The sequence below is a fragment of the Pelobates fuscus genome, chromosome 3 (assembly GCF_036172605.1).
Source record: "Pelobates fuscus isolate aPelFus1 chromosome 3, aPelFus1.pri, whole genome shotgun sequence".
NCBI lineage: Eukaryota > Metazoa > Chordata > Amphibia > Anura > Pelobatidae > Pelobates > Pelobates fuscus.
This window is the reverse complement of record NC_086319.1, coordinates 89,691,630-89,708,789: the sequence shown is the minus strand read 5'-3', so window position 1 is coordinate 89,708,789 and position 17,160 is coordinate 89,691,630. Positions and strand designations below refer to the sequence as shown.

The 17,160-nt window shown below is 39.9% G+C and overlaps 1 protein-coding gene across 1 annotated transcript in view; it reads left to right on the top strand.

The window, feature by feature from the left end:
• Positions 1-13,118, top strand: part of ARHGEF37 (Rho guanine nucleotide exchange factor 37) — a 100,404-nt gene extending 87,286 nt beyond the window's left edge. Inside the window, exons 13-15 of the mRNA XM_063447337.1 lie at positions 1,730-1,925; positions 2,520-2,701; positions 12,620-13,118. Of these exons, the coding sequence (XP_063303407.1) occupies positions 1,730-1,925; positions 2,520-2,701; positions 12,620-12,832 (591 nt within the window). The 3' untranslated portion in view covers positions 12,833-13,118. The remainder of the gene's footprint in view (positions 1-1,729; positions 1,926-2,519; positions 2,702-12,619) is intronic.
• Positions 13,119-17,160: the final 4,042 nt, after the last annotated feature.

Sequence of the window (17,160 nt, the reverse complement as noted above, 5' to 3'; positions counted from 1 at the left end):
GGGCCCTGAGGGTGGGGCACCCTCAGGGCACTATAGTGTACAGGGTTGTACTTCTATAGATATTCTAACTAACAAATCTTCTTCTACATTCATTCATTCATTCATTCAATCAATCAATCAATCTTGTTTAATAAGTTTCTTGGAGCATTGATCATATTAATAAACCCTGAGAGGAAGTAAAAAATGTATTTATATACTTTAATTCCACCTCTTCCTCTGAGTGTATGTACCGGAAGAGAGTCTGGGCCTGTCGTGGCGAGCATCATTCCCATAGGGGTCTAATAACCAGCAGCAACTTTGAACCAGGGTGTACAGGTTTTATACTATGAGGTTAAATTCGCATAAAAATAATATTCCGTTTTCCCTTTATATGTAATTTGGGTTACAATTTGTTCCCAGTTTGGAGGGTTCAGTTTTCGCCATTCTCTGGCTATACATTTTTTAATAGCCATAAAAATATGAATTAATACCCTTTTAGTGTCTTTATCTGTCTTGGGGAGTTCCAAGTGGACAACATGCAAAATTTTTGGTAATATTTTTTCTGTTTCATCCTTAATCTTCTGCAATGGTGTAATAGTTTATAGAATGTTTCCTGTAAATTAACTGAATGAACAGATTTTTTAACATGTAGCCAAGTCTTGCACCAGATCTATAAGGGGAACTCAATCTTCATATCGCTTCCCTATTTACTAATGGAGGCAAAAGATTAAGTTCTGATTACTTAATATTCATTTTTTGAACCGTTTATTCCTATATTGTTTACCCAGAAAATCATCCAGAATGGTTGAGTCAGAAATAGGATTATACTTTATAAAGTTTTTAATCATCAGATAAAGAAAAACTTCATGATTTAAGAGATTGAATTTAATTTGAAGCTTCTGAATGACCGTGTGCCCGTATTTAACTGAATATCTGCAAAAGTATGAATATTCTTACTAATCCATCCAGAGATATCTAGATCTTTCATATATAGTTTTAATACTTCTATCGGGTGGAAGGAGTAAATATTTGTTTAATTCCTAACCTGTTCCTAATCTTTGCCCCAGTCTTCACTGCATCTCTCAAAATGAAATTGTTTATGTTAGAATATTTAACACAAGAATGTTTCAGCCAGAATAGATGAAACGGGTTATGGCCTCTCAAATTACATTTCTCGCACTGGAACCATCCTTTATTCCAATTCTTAACTAAGGCCCCAGCCATTATGTGAGTGAACATAATTGGATCATGGAGTAAACTTATATCTAGAAAATATAAACCCAATTGGGTATCGTCTCTGTTTATAGTTTCCTGTGCAATTCGAGATTTTTTTTTACTTTTCCAAGTAAATGAGAGTAAAAGTTTATTTCATTTATCCAAAATATTCCCTGAGACCCTGACTAGAATCATTCTATACATGTACAATATCTTAGGCAACAGGAAGGCTTTAAGCATGTTAATCCGGCCCAACCAGGAGAACTCGTACGTTTTCATCCTACATATTGAGCTACCAAAACGAGTAGTGGGTCATTGTCTATACAACTAGTGTGTATTTCGATCCATTATATTTAAGGGTTCTCTAATACTGTGTGACCATTCTATTTTTATATATTATATCGAAAGTCAAATTATTTCTGAATTCATCTGATGAACCAGTGTACACATAAATTTAAAAGAACGATATCCTTGACATTTTCTGTATGTCATGATTAAATAACGAAAGCTCAACATTTTTGTGTTTCCTCTGTAGGATCAGAGTCCTGCCCAAGATCATCAAGTTCAAATGCTATTAAAGCACTATGGAACAGATAAGATCTATCAAGTGATGCAAGCTGCCACGGGCAGTAAGAATTTGGACCTCACTTTGAAGCGTGGTGATTTTGTAGCTGTACTGCAATACTCTGACACCAAGGGGAGCAAAACCAGGTGGCTGGTGGACACTGGAGGTACAGGATAAACATGACATGTTTTACCTCTCAAAGTATACTTACTGCAATAAAAGATGTTAATTACTAGACTAGTAGAATAACATTTAATTACTGGCAATCAATTCCAAAATGCGGTTGTTGCATTCGTTTTTTGATCTTTGAACAACTTTTGGACACTTATGTATGAATTTCAGTCATTTAATTAGTGAAATAACCGAATATTTGCAATAGATTAGCTCACTGATTGCCAGTAATTAACAATTAACTAATATTTGCACAAATCTATGTAGTTAATACACTGTAATCATTACTATATATATCAATGGTGCTTAATCCCATAAGGCACATTAAACACTTGACTATAGTGCCCCAGATCAGGAAAGTGGATGGAATAATTTGATATCAGTGACTCGTTATGATAATTATTCAAAAGAGTTGAAGGGTACAGTATATATCAATTGTCCCTTTGCAAATATGGAGATATATATATATATATATATATATATATATATATATATATATATATATATAAAATATCATATATCACTAACTACGTGCACTGCAAATCATTCATACAACAGAAAGTGTTTTATCATGGACTTTATCTGATAGGCTCAAGAGGATACGTACAAAGCTCCAAACTCCAGCCTTATCAGGGAAGCCCATCTCGGAAGAACTCCCTCGATTCTCTATCTCCTTTAAATAACTATAGGGAGACCAGGAGGCACTCATCAACAGCCCAAGAGTGCCCTGACAGTATATACTCAGAAATCCCAATTTATACACCGTTCCAGGTATGTATAACATAAATTAATTACCTATATTTCACTTGTTTCACAACAAGTTATTTATATGATGAAAGCAGGACTTTTTTTCCCCATAACCTACATTTTATTATATTTGCACAGATAAATCAATTTTACATGTATTTGATATTCACCTTATATTTTGCAATTCTTTTTACTAAAGGTTCACAAATACAATTGATATGTATGTGTATGTATCTAACAATCTATCTAATCTATTGCCAAATACAGAGACTATTTCAATATATAGGTGTTGAGTGTTTTGTCAGTGAGGTCCATCAGAGGTAAGAATTACTAGTATGGTTAGAGGGGGCATGTCCAGGATCCGAGGCTGAGTTTGGAAACAAGTAATCAGTCCAGAATTCAAGTTTAGAGAAAGGGACACCCAGTATACGAAAGCTATATTGGCAATAGTTACCGGTAAGCAGTTTGACAAGCAAATAGAGCAAGGGTTATCCACGAAACAGAATTTGTCAACAGTTAAACAGTCGTGTTTATAGATAGAGGGTCCAAATTCAAAGTTGGCAAGCACTTTAAGCAGGCTTGTATAAAAGTTTTTAGAGAGTGATCTCCCCAGTTGGCCTTGGCCCATGGCTATTGTGGCCTATCGAGCATTTGCCCGATGGCCAGTCCGGCCTGTATATGAACAAGAAAAAGTTAACTCCAGCATGGAGATAAAGTAGCTGCAAAGTCAAATACACACAATTGCAAAACAAGCACTTTAAGACTCAATAATGAAGCAATGAGTGATCGATTAGCCAGATTTAAATAGGAGAGACAATTGAACTCAGACCTAATTAACCCTTCCAGCAGAGAATACCCTATTAAACATTGGAAGACTTTCCTAACCACTGTTGTGTACTTATTTGACTGTTCTTTCCTTATTGTAATGACACTGAATTCATAAGAGCATAGTATAATTACAGCTCGACCAATAACGGTACAATATTACATTTCGTTGATGAGATTAGGGTTAGGAGATGCTAAGGCTTATAGTGTAGTTAGGCTAGGGATATTTAGAGTTAGGCACTACATACAATGGTGAGGATTTCTAAGTAATGTAGATTTTCATACATGAAAACACGTTTATTATTTACCTATCCCTTGTATCTAACAAATATCTCGGGAGTGATGTTTTCCATTTAACAGGGTTGGGGGTTGTCTACTGCAACCAAGAATAAAAAAAAATATTAAATGTAATTTACTAATATAATTGTTTTTTTTATTTTAAATTATAACATTTCATCTCTTGTGGTAAATAGTCTAAAAGAGATTTCCTGTATTCAAAAAGTTATTTCCTAAGTCAAAACACATAAATCATATGGATATTGAATTACTTAAACTTAAAAAATAAAATAAATAAATACTGAACATAATTTGTAAATCCCTCAATGAGAAAACTCAAGTTGCTGCAGATCTTCATCAGTGCCTATCCTGAGCAAATGATCACTTTCAAAAACTGTCATCGGGCCATAGAGTCTAAATGTGCTTATAAAATGATGTTGCACTGCTCTCTGGTGGCACACTTTAATCATTGCATAAAAGTTATATAATAAAGAGTCAATGAAAAACTAGGGAAAAACAACACTCCAGCAGCTGTAAACAAACTTTGACTCCCATTAAGTTCACATGCCTACTGGCAGTCTAGGCATCATATGAGCTGAACTGCACAGAAGCATGACTGGCAAATGTTTTCCCTCCGTGATGTAGATTTAAATATGAATGGTTATATATTCTATATATTTTTTTGGAGTGAGTGGTATCTGCACTAGTTGTCTTATTAGAGGAACTATATACCCGCTGATGGGATATAGACTTTCGGTGATAGATGATGATGTTTCTTCCATTCGTTCCCTTGTCCAAGGACCTCAGACTTTTCTGGCGTAGTCCATCTTCAGTGCCTTATGTCTTTTGTGCGCCACCTAACTAGCAATGATTGATCGCATGGCATTGGGGATTGCTATAATCCTTTACACAGTGAATAAAGTTTTAATAATCACATGTTCTATGTTTGCTGCAGTTTTGCATTTGCTCCTGTCCTGATCAATATGTATCTATAAAGATTCCTCCGTAAATGTCAAGCACAAGAAACAGAAATTTCAACATTTTTATTTTCAAAACAACTGTTTATTTATTGAGCTTTTCCATAAACTGCGTATAACCCTAGATATGCTGTCTGATTTCTGGATATCTGGAAATCTATTCATAAACAGGGCTATACATAGGACACGAGGTCACACATTTAGGCTTGAAGAAAGGAGATTTCATCTAAGGCAAAGAAAAGTTTTTTTTACAGTAAGAGCAATACGGATATGGAATTCTTTGCCTGAAGAGGTGGTTTTGTCAGAGTCTATACAGATGTTTAAACTGCAATTGGATAAATACTTGCAAAAACATAACATACAGGGATATCATTTCTAATTAGGGGGGTAATAGCTGCTTGATCCAAGGAGACATCTGACTGCTATTTTGGGGTCAAGAAGGAATTTTTTCGTAGTTTGTTGCAAAATTGGAAGCGCTTCAGACTGGGTTTTTTGCCTTCTTTTGGAACAGCAAAAGCATATGTGAGGAAGGCTGAACTTGATGGACGCAAGTCTCTTTTCAGCTATGTAACTATGTAATTTATCTCTACAATAACATTCTAAACTACAAAAAAAATCAATTTAAACAATCATAATGGTGCCTTGGAAAGGTCATTTTCTTTATTCTGATTCCTTCAGATATTCACTAAACAAAAATGAACTTGAAAGCTACTCAAACCTTAGGTATCCAGTATGGCTGCACTCCAAATCAAGCTATAGAGAAAAGGTAGAAGTTGGAAAGAATTAAGTAGAAGGAATCAAAGCTGAAACAATTAGACTGGGATAAAACTCAGCATAGGCGTGCGCACAGGGTGTGCCAGGTGTGCCTGGGCACACCGTAATCCCTACGGCACGCCTATGGATTGAGACCACCAGGGATATTAACTAATCTGTCCCCACCTCTACCCCCACAATCCCTCAAAACATACCAGCACATACACACACAGCACCCACACACATACAGCACACAAACAGCACCCACACACATATAGCACCTACACACACACACAGCACACACAACACCCTCACACACACAGCACACACAGCACACACACACATACAGCACCCACACACATAACATACACGCATACAGCACCCTCACACACACAGCACCCTCACACACAAAGTACACTAACAGCACCCTCACAAAAACAAACACACAGCAACCTTACAAACAAACAGCACCCTCACACACAGCACACTAACAGCACCCTCACAAACACAGCACCCTCGCACACAGCACACTAACAGCACCCTCACAAACACATGACACCCACATCCAGCACACAAACAGCACCCTCACACACACACACGCACACACATATCACACAAACAGCACCCTCACACACACACAGCACCCTCACACAGCACACTAACATGACCCTAACAAACACAAACAAACACCCTCACACACACAGCACACTACCAGCACCCTCACACACAGCACACAAACAGCACCCTCACACACAAACAGCACCCTCACAAACACACACACACAAACACCCTCACCCACGTAGCACACTACCAGCACCCTCACACACACACCACACTAACAGCACCCTTACACACACACACACACACACACACACACACACACACACAGCACCCTCACACCACCCTCACACAGCACACTAACAACACACACACACAGCAGTGTATGTATGTGTGTGTGTATATGTATATATATATATATATATATATATATATATATATATACAGGGCCGGACTGGCCCACCGCACAGGTAATATGTGTTATGCTGTCAGTGTGTGTGTGTGTGTCTGTCTGTCTGTCATGGTGTGTGTGTGTGTGTCATGGTATGTGTCTGTCTCTGTCATGGTGTGTGTGTCATGGTATGTGTCTGTCATGGTGTGTGCGTGTCATGGTATGTGTCTGTCTGTGTCATGGTGTGTGTGTGTCTGTGTGTGTATGTGTCTGTGGCATGTTGTGTGTGTGTCTGTCTGTCATGGTGTGTGTGTGTGTCATGGTATATGTCTGTCTGTGTCATGGTGGGTGTGTGTCTGTGGCATGGTCTGTCCATGTCATGGTGTGTGTGTCATGGTATGTGTCTGTCTGTGTCATGGTGTGTGTGTCTGTCTGTGTCATGGTGTTTGTGTCTGTCTGTGTGTCATGGTGTGTGTATGTCTGTGTCATGGTGTGTGTATGTCTGTGTCATGGTGTGTGTATGTCTGTGTCATGGTGTGTGTGTCTGTGTCATGGTGTGTGTGTCTGTGTCATGGTGTGTGTATCTGTCATGGTGTGTGTCTGTGTGTCATGGTGTGTGTCTGTGTGTAATGGTGTGTGTCTGTCATGATGTGTGTGTTTGTGTCTGTGTCACGTTGTGTTTGTGTCTGTATCATGGAGTGTGTGTGTCTGTCTGTGTCATGGTCTGTCTGTCGTGGTATGTGTGTGTCTGTCATGGTATGCGTGTGTCTGTCGTGGTATGCGTGTGTCTGTCATGGTGTATGTGTGTGTCTGTCATGGTGTGTGTGTGTGTCATGGTATATGTCTGCCTGTGTCATGGTGGGTGTGTGTCTGTGGCATGGTCTGTCCATGTCATGGTGTGTGTGTCATGGTATGTGTCTGTCTGTGTCATGGTGTGTGTGTCTGTCTGTGTCATGGTGTTTGTGTCTGTCTGTGTGTCATGGTGTGTGTATGTCTGTGTCATGGTGTGTGTATGTCTGTGTCATGGTGTGTGTATGTCTGTGTCATGGTGTGGGTGTCTGTGTCATGGTGTGTGTGTCTGTGTCATGGTGTGTGTCTGTGTGTCATGGTGTGTGTCTGTGTGTAATGGTGTGTGTCTGTCATGATGTGTGTGTTTGTGTCTGTGTCACGTTGTGTTTGTGTCTGTATCATGGAGTGTGTGTGTCTGTCTGTGTCATGGTCTGTCTGTCGTGGTATGTGTGTGTCTGTCATGGTATGCGTGTGTCTGTCATGGTATGCGTGTTTCTGTCATGGTGTATGTGTGTGTCTGTCATGGTATATGTGTGTGTCTGTCATGGTGTAAGTGTGTTTGTGTGTGTATTAAAAATAGTGTTTTTACTCACTTTTTATTTCTTTTCACGCCATGCTGGTCTCCCCTCGACTGGCCCTGCCTCTATGGCTGAGATCATCAAGCTTGCCATAGGATTGGATGCAAAACGCTACACCAATCAGCATCTCCTCATAGAGATGCATTGAATCAATGTATCTCTATGGGGAACCTTCAGCGTCTCCAGAGCGTGGAGGCCCAGAATGTAGGTGCTGCACACTGTGCAGCACTGACACAGGAAGCACCTCTAGTGACGTCTGAGTGACTGTCACTAGAGGTGTCACTTGGAAGCAATGTAAACACTGTCTTTTCTCTGAAAAGTCTGTTTACATTGAAAAGCCTGCAGGGACAGGCTATAGACACCAGAACCACTACATTAAGCTGTGTGTGTGTGTGTGTGTGTGTGTGTGTGTGTGCAGGGCCGGTGCAAGGATTTTTGGGTACATAGGCGAAGATGTATTTTTCCGCCCCCCCCCCATTCAAAAATAACATCGTCACCTATGTGCCTCTTAACCAGCCCCTCTCCCCGTCCATTATTGGTCCCCTCCCTTCCCTGTCCCTTAGTGTTCTTCTGACAGTCACACACACTCTATGACAAACACAGAGACTCACTGATCTGACACACACACACTGATTGACACTCATTGACAGACACACTGATAGTCACACACAGACTCAATGACAAAGATACTCTCACTGATTTGACAGACACTCACAAACACACACTGACAGACACACACATACACTGACACACTCACATGCAACACTCACACAATCACTCACAGACACACATACACTCACTCACGCACACACTCACAGTCACTCACAGACACACATACACTCACTCACGCACACACTCACAGACACACAAACACTCACTCACGCACACACTCACAGTCACTCACAGACACACATACACTCACGTACACACTCACAGACACACATACACTCACTCACGCACACACATACACTCACTCACGCACACACTCACAGACACACATACACTCACACACAGTCACTCACAGACACACACACAGTCACTCACAGTAACACATACACTCACTCACGCACACACACAGAGACACATACTCACAGACACTCACTCACACACACACACACTGACACTCACACAGACACTCACACACAGACACACACTCACAGACACTCACTTACACACTCAGACACACAGACACTCACTCACACACTCACTCACACACACATACACACACACACACACTCACTCACACAGAGACACATACACACTCACAGACACACAGACACTCACTCACACACAGACACTCACTCACACACACACAGTCACTCACAGACACACAGTCACTCACAGTAACACATACACTCACTCACGCACACACACAGACACATACTCACAGACACTCACTCACACACACACACACACTGACACTCACATACAGACACTCACACAGACACTCACACACAGACACACACTCACAGACACTGACTCACACAGAGACACATACACACTCAGACACACAGACACTGACTCACACACAGACACATACACACTCACAGACACACAGACACTCACTCACACACACTCACACACAGACACTCACACACACAGACTCACACACAGACACTCACACACACAGACTCACACACAGACACACACACACTCACTCACAGACACACACTCACAGACACACAGACACTCTCACACAGAGACACATACTCACTCACAGACACATACACACAGACACTCACTCACACAGACATTCACAAAGACACACACACAGACACACACACACTCACTCACAGACACACAGACACTCTCACACACACACACTCTCACACACACACACTCTCACACACACACACTCTAACACAGACACTCTCACACACAGACACATCACATACATTCACAAATTATTTTAATACATAAATAATATCCACCCAGCCTCCCTACCTGGAGAGCTGGTGTGGATCATTCCCTGGGGTCCAGTGGGGCTGCTGGGCGGCGTGCGGCTGTACTGCGATCAGGCGCTGCGAGGGAGCTCTAACCTCTCTGCTCTGCTCCCTCGCAGGCTGTCTGCTGATGCCGCGGGAGCCGGAATATGACGTCATATTCCGGCTCCCGCGGCATCAGCAGACAGCGCGCGAGGGAGCAGAGCAGAGAGGTTAGAGCTCCCTCGCAGCGCCTGATCGCAGCACTGCCGCGCCGGGGGCGGAGATGGTGGCCGGCAGGAGGGAGAGCTCCCTCCTGCCGGTCACTGAAATCTTGCGCCCCCGGAGCCCGTGCGCCCTAAGGCGGCCGCCTGTGCCGCCTTATGGACGCGCCGGCCCTGTGTGTGTGTGCACCTGCTAGTGAGCTTGCTTGCTTGCATGTATGTGTGTGTGTCTGAGCTTATGTATATCAGTGAGATTGTCTGTCTATGAGGCTGTGTATCAATTAACTTGTGTGTGTGTCAGTGAGATTGTCTGTGTCTGCATGTGAGTATGCTTACTGTATAATGAAACGTTTTACTATGAAAGGACCAATATTTTAAATTAGAAAAAGCAATATATATATATATATATATATATATATATATATATTACTCAATCATCTGGGGTGGCAAGACATAGCCTTACATATTACATGCGACAATATATGGCGCATTGACTTATGGGCTGGCATATATTTTCTTTCCAGGGCTGTTTTGTATCTCTAGTCCGGCCCTGTATATATATATACACACACATACATATACATGTGGTGTGTGTTTGTGCTTTAGGGTGCAAACCCTAATGCAATAGGCTGTGCACGCCTATGAAACTCAGTGTCTCTCATCAAAATTAGATTTTTCAAAACTACGCTTTGAAATCTATCATTTCTTACAATAAATTAATTATTGTCAAATATCAGCAAAATACACAAATATACATATTTTCAGAGGGGCAAATTATGAAACTAAGCAGTGTAGAGGACACAGGGCTGTTCCAGCCCCCACTAGTGATACAAACTGATAAGGGAAACATGCAGTGTTACAGTTTTTTGTGCTAAATCTATCATTTGGACAAAAATATTGTTTGCATTGCATTTTTTTAAAAGGCGAATGACCAATTCAGCTCAGACTTTGCTCAGCGTAATTTCATTAGATAGAAATATAGGTAGGGTATTTGTTTCTCCCCTATTTTCCTGTCTAAGCTCAGTCTATTTTCTTCACTTCATCTAGGAGTCTTCCCCACTATATATGCTTGCTATCTCCTATGTGTATCTTATGTGACTGGTTTTCAGAATACGTTTTGTAGCTGATCTCATGTCCTATGTGAACCTCAGTGCCAGATTTTTAGCAGGAGTTCATATAAAATTTGTATTTGCTTTTTTTATTTTTATTTTCCCAGAGGGACTGGATTGGATTTTAGTGCTGTGTTAACAAATGTACATATTATTATTCTATAACATAGTTCCTTTACACAGTTACTTTCCAACGCATTGCTTTTTCATAGTTGTATTTTGCAAGTGTACATTCTAAGGCTGTAAATTTCAGTATAACTATGAAAATACTATTTGATTCTATGTAGAATCATTTATATACAATGATGGGTTTTCTCAAGAGACTTATCTATTCCAAAATTTTGACACATGGCTCCTAACCTGCAGGGTATTCTTTGTGTGTATATATATATATATATAAAAAAGTGCTTATCAGTTTTTCAGAGACAGCAAGTGTCTCCAGGACTGAAGTTTCATGCTTGTCAGCAATTGACAAGCCATCTCATTGCCATCCCATTGGCTTATCATCTCCATCACTAACCTCACTGTTTGACAATCAATAGGAATCAGGTTTTTTGTTGTTGTGTTTGATGGCTCAAAACTGACAAATGGAACAAAAATTAAAGTGAGAGCTACCTACACAAAGAGCAACTTATGTTTCAGATCAGATAAGGCATGTAGGCAATTTGAAATTAGTAGCAGCCTTTTGATGACTTGTCTAAATGGGCTAACGTAATTTTGAATGTTCAGTTGAAAAAAATATCCCATGATTATCGTAATATTAAAGGGACACTATAGGCACGAAAACAACTTTAACTTAATAAAGCCGTTTTTGGTGTACAGATCATGTCCCTGCAGTCTCACTGCTCAGTACTCCGGAGTTAAATCACTTTGTTTATACAGCCCTAGTCACTCCACCCTGCATATTATTTGCACAGCCTTCCTAAACACTTCCTGAAAAGCAGCCTAGATATTCTAGATTCCGCTATCGCACAGTCTGTTTAATCTAGAATGCGAATCTCCAACTCTGTTAATAGCCTTCTAGACCCTGCAGGAACCTCCTGTATGTAATTAACCCCTTAAGGACCAAACTTCTGGAATAAAAGGGAATCATGACATGTCACACATGTCATGTGTCCTTAAGGGGTTAAAGGCTAATTTACAGAACAGGAGCTAAAAACTTCTAAAGCAAGTTAAGATCTGATTGAACCTGAAACCATGTTTCAACGAAGCTGTATGGATCATAGCCATTGGTGGTGTGACTAGGGCTGCATAAACAGAAACAAAAGTGATTTAACTCCTAAATAGCAGAGAATTTGAGCAGTGAGAATGCAGTGCCATGATATATACACTAAAACTGTTTCATTAAGCGAAAGTTGTTCTGATGCCTATAGTATCCCTTCAACTTGTATAATGAACAAGGCGAAATTAAATGTAATTTTTCATTTTCACGTAATGGAAGAAAACTATATATTTTTTTAATATGTGAATTGTCTTTGTTTCAAGTTCTGTTTGCTGATCTTGTTTTCATTTGTACTGATGGCTACGTGTTGTTTTGCAGGATGTTGCTCTGTATGCATTCAATGCACGAAGCAGCTACGAAGTCAGTCTAAAACAGGGCGAACCAGTAGTTATTCTGGAGCCACATGACAAGAAGGGAAGTCCAGAATGGAGTCTAGTGGAGGTTGGCGGTCAAAAAGGCTATGTACCTTCTAACCATCTGGGGAAAGTTCAAATGCCGAACAGCGCCAGTGCTGCATCAATATACAGATGACTGAAATTCCAATAATCAGAATCTTGTTCAGAAACTTATGTGGTGATGAGGATTGACATGCATATCCTAGAATGCCATGAATATTGGAAACATACGTTGATTACCTGACTGGTAAATCTATAGAAGTTCATGTGTGGATATCGATGGGGAGAAACAAGACTTACTTTATGTGCACAATTCCCACTGTTCTTCAACTAATGATGTTCAAAATCATGAATCTATGCAAATACTGCGATTCAGCTATGAAAAAGAGATGGCCATGTCAACAAGTACATTATGAAAGTAATTAGCATAGTGAAAATTCATGCCTTTGTTCCCATGCTGCTTTATAATGCTGCCTCCTTGAGGCCAGAGTTCAGAGGAAAAGAGATGCTTAAATATTAAGAGTATCTATTTTCTTTTAAAATAAATTATATAACTGATCACGTTCCTGTCAAATATAGGGGTGGTTACGTTAGCAGATTATTTATCAGTACTGATCTTATTCAACTTAAAAGCACTTTATGCCTCACTTGAAGGAACTTCTAAGAAAAAGGTAATAATAATACATAACACAATTAGGTGGTGTGCATGGTCTTACATCACTCTGATCATGACTGCGAGTACCCAACCAAGAAGTCTTTATGATGGCAACTTTAATTATGCTATGTTACTATAGTCTATCCCAGTTTCTATAGTCCAGCACAGTTTGTCCTACCCTTCATATGGCATGAGATTCTGAGCGTTTATATGTCTTACATATTTAAATCCTATGACTGCATCATGCTTTGGTGTATTTTAGTAGCTATCCATGAAAAAAAAGTTTATCTAGACTATACATTAAAAAAGCCAGGCCTCCCCCCATTCATTAGAGTACTAATGGCCAGTAGGTGATGTGTGCTCAGGATCTATTCGTAATACATTAGACAGAGAAATAATGACACTTTTATGAAAAAAAAAATTTATCTTTAAAAAATGATCTGATGTAAGATGTAAACTATAAACAACATTTTAAAGTGGGGAGAAGATCCCATTGAAAATATCAATGTGCACATTTATTAAAGGTCCAATAACAGAAGTAAATGAGCTCATATTGTATGTAGATTTAAACCTACTTTTGTACAAGCAGCTACCGTATGTTGATAATGGCCCAAGTAAAGGAAGAACATTATCCTGTGTTCAATGTATAACTCCAAAAGAATGACCTATAGCACGGTTTACAAGTGTAAGAGGAGGGGAGAACCATTGAATGCAGCTAACTCTATATGACATTATGGATCAGATCAGTCTACAGATCAGTCCCTGTAGAGTTCATAAAACTATATATATATATATATATCATTTATTTGTTCCCCTCTGGTATTAAATGGACACTATAGTCACCTAGATCACTTCATCTCATTGAAGTGCCCTGGGTGCAGTGACCCTTTTACCTTAAATCTTCGATGTAAAACATGCAGTTTTAGAGAAAACTGTTTTGGTGGGGTGTGTCGTGTGTTGGAATACACTGTGTGTGTGTGTGTGTGTATGGGGGGGTGTAATCTGTGTGTTGTGTGTGCACTGTGTGTGAATTGTGTGTGTGGTTAACGTTGTGTGTGTGTGGGGTGCACCATCCCTGTTCTTCCCTTGCAGGGAATTGGACATTCATGTCCCTGGAGGTTGAGCAGACTGCCTATCTTCTGGGTGCAGGGAGGATGCCGGGAGGTCTACCTCTGCCGTGCACTCCTCTTGGAGCCACGGCAGTCACTTACTATTAGAGCGTTGCTGTGGGTTACCATGTCAAGGCTTAGACACTGTATGTGCTGGTGCACGCAAGAGGTGCAGTCTTACAGGACAGATATAGACCTCCCGGTTCCTTTCTTCCCCAGCACTATGGCAACCCCCTGCCTGACATAAAAGTGTGGGATCAGTCAGGGATATTTTGTACCCTCTCCCCACCAGTCTATTAATTGTTCATTAAACGTTCCCACGCGTTTCTTTCAGGACTCGAGCCCTGTATAATATTCAATTTAATTCCATGTAATCATGATTTATAAGGGTGTTAAAGGTCAATTTTCACCAACAAAAAGTGTATTTTAAATGAACAAATTTATATGTTAAATACAACACTCCTTGGAGCTCTCTCCTCCTTCACTTTATTGTTATGTAAATTGCAAATGATGGAAATTATATAATTCATTGCTATAATCCTTTTGCACAAAGAACAGTAATGCTTTGGACCAGTGGATGAAGTCATTTTTACTCCTTAAACAAGCAAACAGACTTTACCTAAAGCTTGTGTACTGCACATCACATGCTAGGGATTGTGTGTCTGGAAAGTGCATCTTTGTTTAAAAGGTACCTAATTTTTGGAGTGTGAGCATACCGTACATGAGGCAAAATTCTAAGTAGAACTCAGGGGAAAAGAATTAATAAATAAACATTCTAATTATAAATGAATATCTCCGTAACCCCAAGTTGGCATTGTGTTCTGCCAACTTGGGGTTACGGGGAACAGGTTTCAGCATTATGTAGCTTATTACTGTGAATATTTTAAAATCGGATCTTATTTAGGTTTGGTCACTAACACATAAAGAATGGCACTGTACAAGCACAGAGTGCAATGTATTAAGTGAAAATAACGCTATTAAGACTAGCCCACCATTTGGTTTTCTTATAATAAGAGTGTTAGATGTGTCTCCCTTTCCCCTGCAAAGGAAAATTTGTGATTATAATAAACTCCGCTTTGGCTGCTACTGTAAACCGTACAATAAATAATCCTCGTGACTCACATACCAGACTGGATTGTAATCGGTTGTCCTTTATCTGAAACAGACAGAGGGTGGTTTGTTTACCTGAATGGAATTAACATAGACTTTTAGCTGGAAATCATGAGTTCACGGAGTGCAATGCATACTTCCAAAGGCAAACTATGTTCCCCTCAATATCAGAACAATTTACAATAGGATATTCAACATCCTGCACATGAAATATCTAGAGTCCTTTATTAATTAATGTGAATTAGAGTGGCCACTAATACAGAACAACCAACGAAAATAAAGTAGGAATGTGATAACCAGTCAGAACAGTTCTCTAAGAATCATTTGTGTAGAAATGTGTTTCTTTTAGGAACTTAAAGGGACACTATAGTCACTACAGCTTATTGAATTTGTTCTAGTGAGTAGAATCATTACCTTCAGGCTTTTTGCTGTAAACACTGTCTTTTCAGAGAAAATGCAGTGCTTACATTACAGCCTAGTGATAACTTCACTGGCCACTCCTCAGATGGCTGTTAGAGATCCTTCCTGGGTCATGGCTGCCTAAAATGCATCTAAACTTTCCTCATAGAGATTCATTGATTCAAGTAATCTCTATGAGGAGATGCTGATTGGCCAGAGCTGTGTTTGAATTTGCTTGCTCTGCACCTGATCTGCCTCTTTGTCAGTCTCAGCCAATCCTATGGGGAAGCATTGTGATTGGAGCAGGCTACCACTTCTGCTGATGTCAGAAGTGGTAGCCTGCTCCAATCACAATGCTTCCCCATAGGGCAGGCAGTGGGCAGGTGTAAAGGAAACAGGGACAGACTAAGCAGCTGCAGACTTGAATACATGTAAAATGTTACTATTTTTAGGGAGGCATGAGGGGATATGGTGGTTTTAACCCTATAGGGTCAGGAATACATGTTTGTGTTCCTGACCCTATAGTGTTCCTTTAAAATGTAAATGAAAGAGTTATACTAAGCACCATAACAACCATACATCATCGAAATTTAGATTATTTCCAAAATTACACCACTATAAACCTGCACCCTGGAGCTGTTATGTCAAAGGGAGGAAGTTTTACTTTCTTATTTCAGTACCACATCTGTCCAACATGTGCATGTGGCGTTCATAAACACAAGCTGGATGGCTCTATCTCCACCTGCAGGTTGCACAATTACTGCACTCAGCCCTCTTTATAAAACTGTGACCTGACCTGTGTATAAACTGACAGAATCAGTGGTATGGTTATAAAGGAGAGCCACTGATCGCATAGGATAGTAGACTTGGAGATTGTTTTTGTACTGAACTGCAGTTTGGTCAAATTTTGGCCGATCGATTGATCAGCCGAATTCCCACAGTGCAAGCCAAAATGTACCTGAATTATAGACCACCCAAAACGCACAATGTTAAACATGTTCGGAATTGTAGTTCTGGATTCTGCTCAAAAAAACAATGGTAGATTGGAAAAAAGGATGGATGACTTGGAGACAGTCACTAAATGTTAATTTATTCACAGATCAAGTGAGAAGTGAGCAATAGAGGGGAAAAAAGGAACAGTGAAAAAAAAATAATAATATATATATATATATATATATATATATATCAAAA